This window comes from Setaria viridis, chromosome 1 (assembly GCF_005286985.2).
Source record: "Setaria viridis chromosome 1, Setaria_viridis_v4.0, whole genome shotgun sequence".
NCBI lineage: Eukaryota > Viridiplantae > Streptophyta > Magnoliopsida > Poales > Poaceae > Setaria > Setaria viridis.
In genome coordinates, this window is record NC_048263.2 from 1,282,250 (window position 1) to 1,284,631 (window position 2,382).

Below are 2,382 nucleotides of genomic sequence, written 5' to 3' on the forward strand. Positions count from 1 at the left end.
TTGATTGCAGTGCCACAAGCAACCTCTCGGCTCTGCGCTATGCGGATATTACGTGTGTGAGTTCATCAGAAACAATGGGAGGTACTGGACGAACCCTCAAGACGTAAGTCTCTTATACTATACCATGTGCTAACTTCCTAATGATAATACATCCTAATCTTCATTTACTGTATGCCTGCAGATGCCTACCATCGACAGAAACTATAGCACGATCGAAGACAAACAAATCGACAACATTTGTATGGACATGGCGAGGTTCATCCTACACGGGATTTGTCATGAGGATGGAGCATTCTTTGATAAAGATAACGTGTTGATGGTGGACGAGTGTACAAATCTTCATAGATGGGCGTAATAGTTTTAATATTAGCGTAGCAAAGAATAGCTCTATTCCAAATGTTGAATTTTTAATAATGTGAATTATATATTATGTATGATGTAGTTTTGAATAATGTGAATTATTTATTATTCAAATTTGTTGCTATGTGGTTGGAGATACATATTTCAATTTGACGGCTAAAAACTGACGGGAAATAGAAATTATAAATTGCGAAACGGGCCGTCAAAAAACTGACGGAAAATAGAAATTATAAATAATTCATGAGAAATAATATATTGAATGGGAAAATATATATTCCAGATGGGCGGCAGAAGCACCCGCCATCTGTGCTGGCTGGTGGCTAACGTCGCCCGCCAGCACAGACGACATTTGTTCTGGTGGGTGCTCGACCCGCCAGCACATGCACTTGTAGTCAGCAGCACAAATCTTTTATGACCTAGTGAAAGCCGGTCGTCGAGAATTTGAAGAGCGCGAAGCAAAACGCGCAACCGGCGACGACGAGCACGAGTGCGGCCCACGGGCTGCTGCAGTGGTCACGCAGGAACTCGGCCTTGTGCCCGCGCCAGCTCGAGCGGTAGTACCGGTTCAGATCGGCGAACATGGCGGCGAAGCTGTGGTCCTCGTACTCCAAGCTGGCGCAGTCGCCCAGCTGCTGGAAGACCTTGGCCGCCGCGTCGTCATCGGTGCCCAGGAGGTTGTCGACGACGCCGCGCTTCTGGAGGTGCTCCACGTCCTCGCCCGTCCTCACCCGGGAACCCACCAGCGCCGCGTAGCGCGACACCGGTGGACGTGGCTCTTGGCAGGCGAACTCATCCTTTTGGTGGTGCCACGCATCCTGCACTTTGTCCTTCACCTTGGAAATGCCAGGGATGTGAGTTACTCGTCTTGGCTCCTTTTTGTTTCGAGCCGGAGCCGGCAGCGCCTTCGAGCTAGTTCCACCACTCCCAGGCTGCGGCACCGGTAGATCGGCGAACATGGCGGCGAAGCTATGGTCCTCGTACTCCAAGCTGGCGCAGTCGCCCAGCTGCTGGAAGAACTTGGCCGCCGCGTCGTCGTCGGTGCCCAGGAGGTTGTCGACGATGCCGCGCTTCTGAAGGTGCTCCACGTCCTCGCCCGTCCTCACCCGGGAACCCACCAGCGCCGCATAGCGCGACACCGGTGGACGTGGATCTTGGCAGGCGAACTCATCCTTTTGGTGGTGCCACGCATCCTGCACTTTGCCCTTCACCTTGGAAATGCCAGGGATGTGAGTTACTCGTCTTGGCTCCTTTTTGTTTCGAGCCGGTGCCGGCAGCGCCCTCGAGCTAGTTCCACCACTCCCAGGCTGCGGCACCGGTGGACGTGGATCTTGGTAGGCGAAGTCGCTCCTGCTTTGGGCTTCCCATCCCGGACTGGGACTGGCTCCTCCTCCTCCTACCATGGTCAGGCGGCCAAAGGCTGATGAGAGTACGGAATCCGTATAGAAATGGCAGGCAACTTTAAACCTCAAACATATTACAAATTAAACTCTTCCATCGATATAGCAGCGCTGCTAGCCTAATTAGAAGTATAAAATCACTGCTACTACTGAAAAATGGAACCGAAATCGTAGCTAAATCGAAGATCTTGTGCAGCTAGCTATAGTTGTTACCTTCTTCAGCAGAGGAGGACGCTTGCCTGTTTTTTGCGTAAAAGGAAAATGCCATCAGTTGATTGTAATGCTCTCCAGCTTAGACCCGGATCAATTGTAGCAGGAGAGTAGTAGTGCTCAACATGAGCTGAACCCGTTTAGTTTATATATACTTAATCTCAGCTCTCGTTGGACTTTTGAACTAGGGAGTGAGGTGAGAGGCAACTTCCCTTCCTTTTCTTCTGTCTCTTTCAGTCTCTCTACATCTGAAGAACAATTCTGAAGTCAAGGTCGTCAAGGTGCGAGTGCAGCCGGGGGACCGATTAGGCCCACATGATCACATGGGTCGTTGAAGAAGTCTAAGCCACATGGTTTTAAAAGACGTACAACCCATCACGCTGGCGGCTGGTCTACGGCATGAAGAAATTGTTCA

General features: G+C 50.7%; 1 protein-coding gene across 1 annotated transcript; it reads right to left on the reverse strand.

Annotated features, from left to right (window-relative positions):
• Positions 1 to 587: 587 nt before the first annotated feature.
• LOC140222440 (uncharacterized) lies at positions 588 to 2,163 on the reverse strand. The gene is made up of 2 exons (XM_072293028.1): positions 1,971 to 2,163; positions 588 to 1,753 (listed from the first exon to the last, which is right to left on the reverse strand). Exons 1-2 carry the CDS (start codon positions 2,023 to 2,025, stop codon positions 777 to 779), a joined length of 1,032 nt encoding a protein of 343 aa, XP_072149129.1. The 5' UTR covers positions 2,026 to 2,163; the 3' UTR covers positions 588 to 776.
• Positions 2,164 to 2,382: the final 219 nt, after the last annotated feature.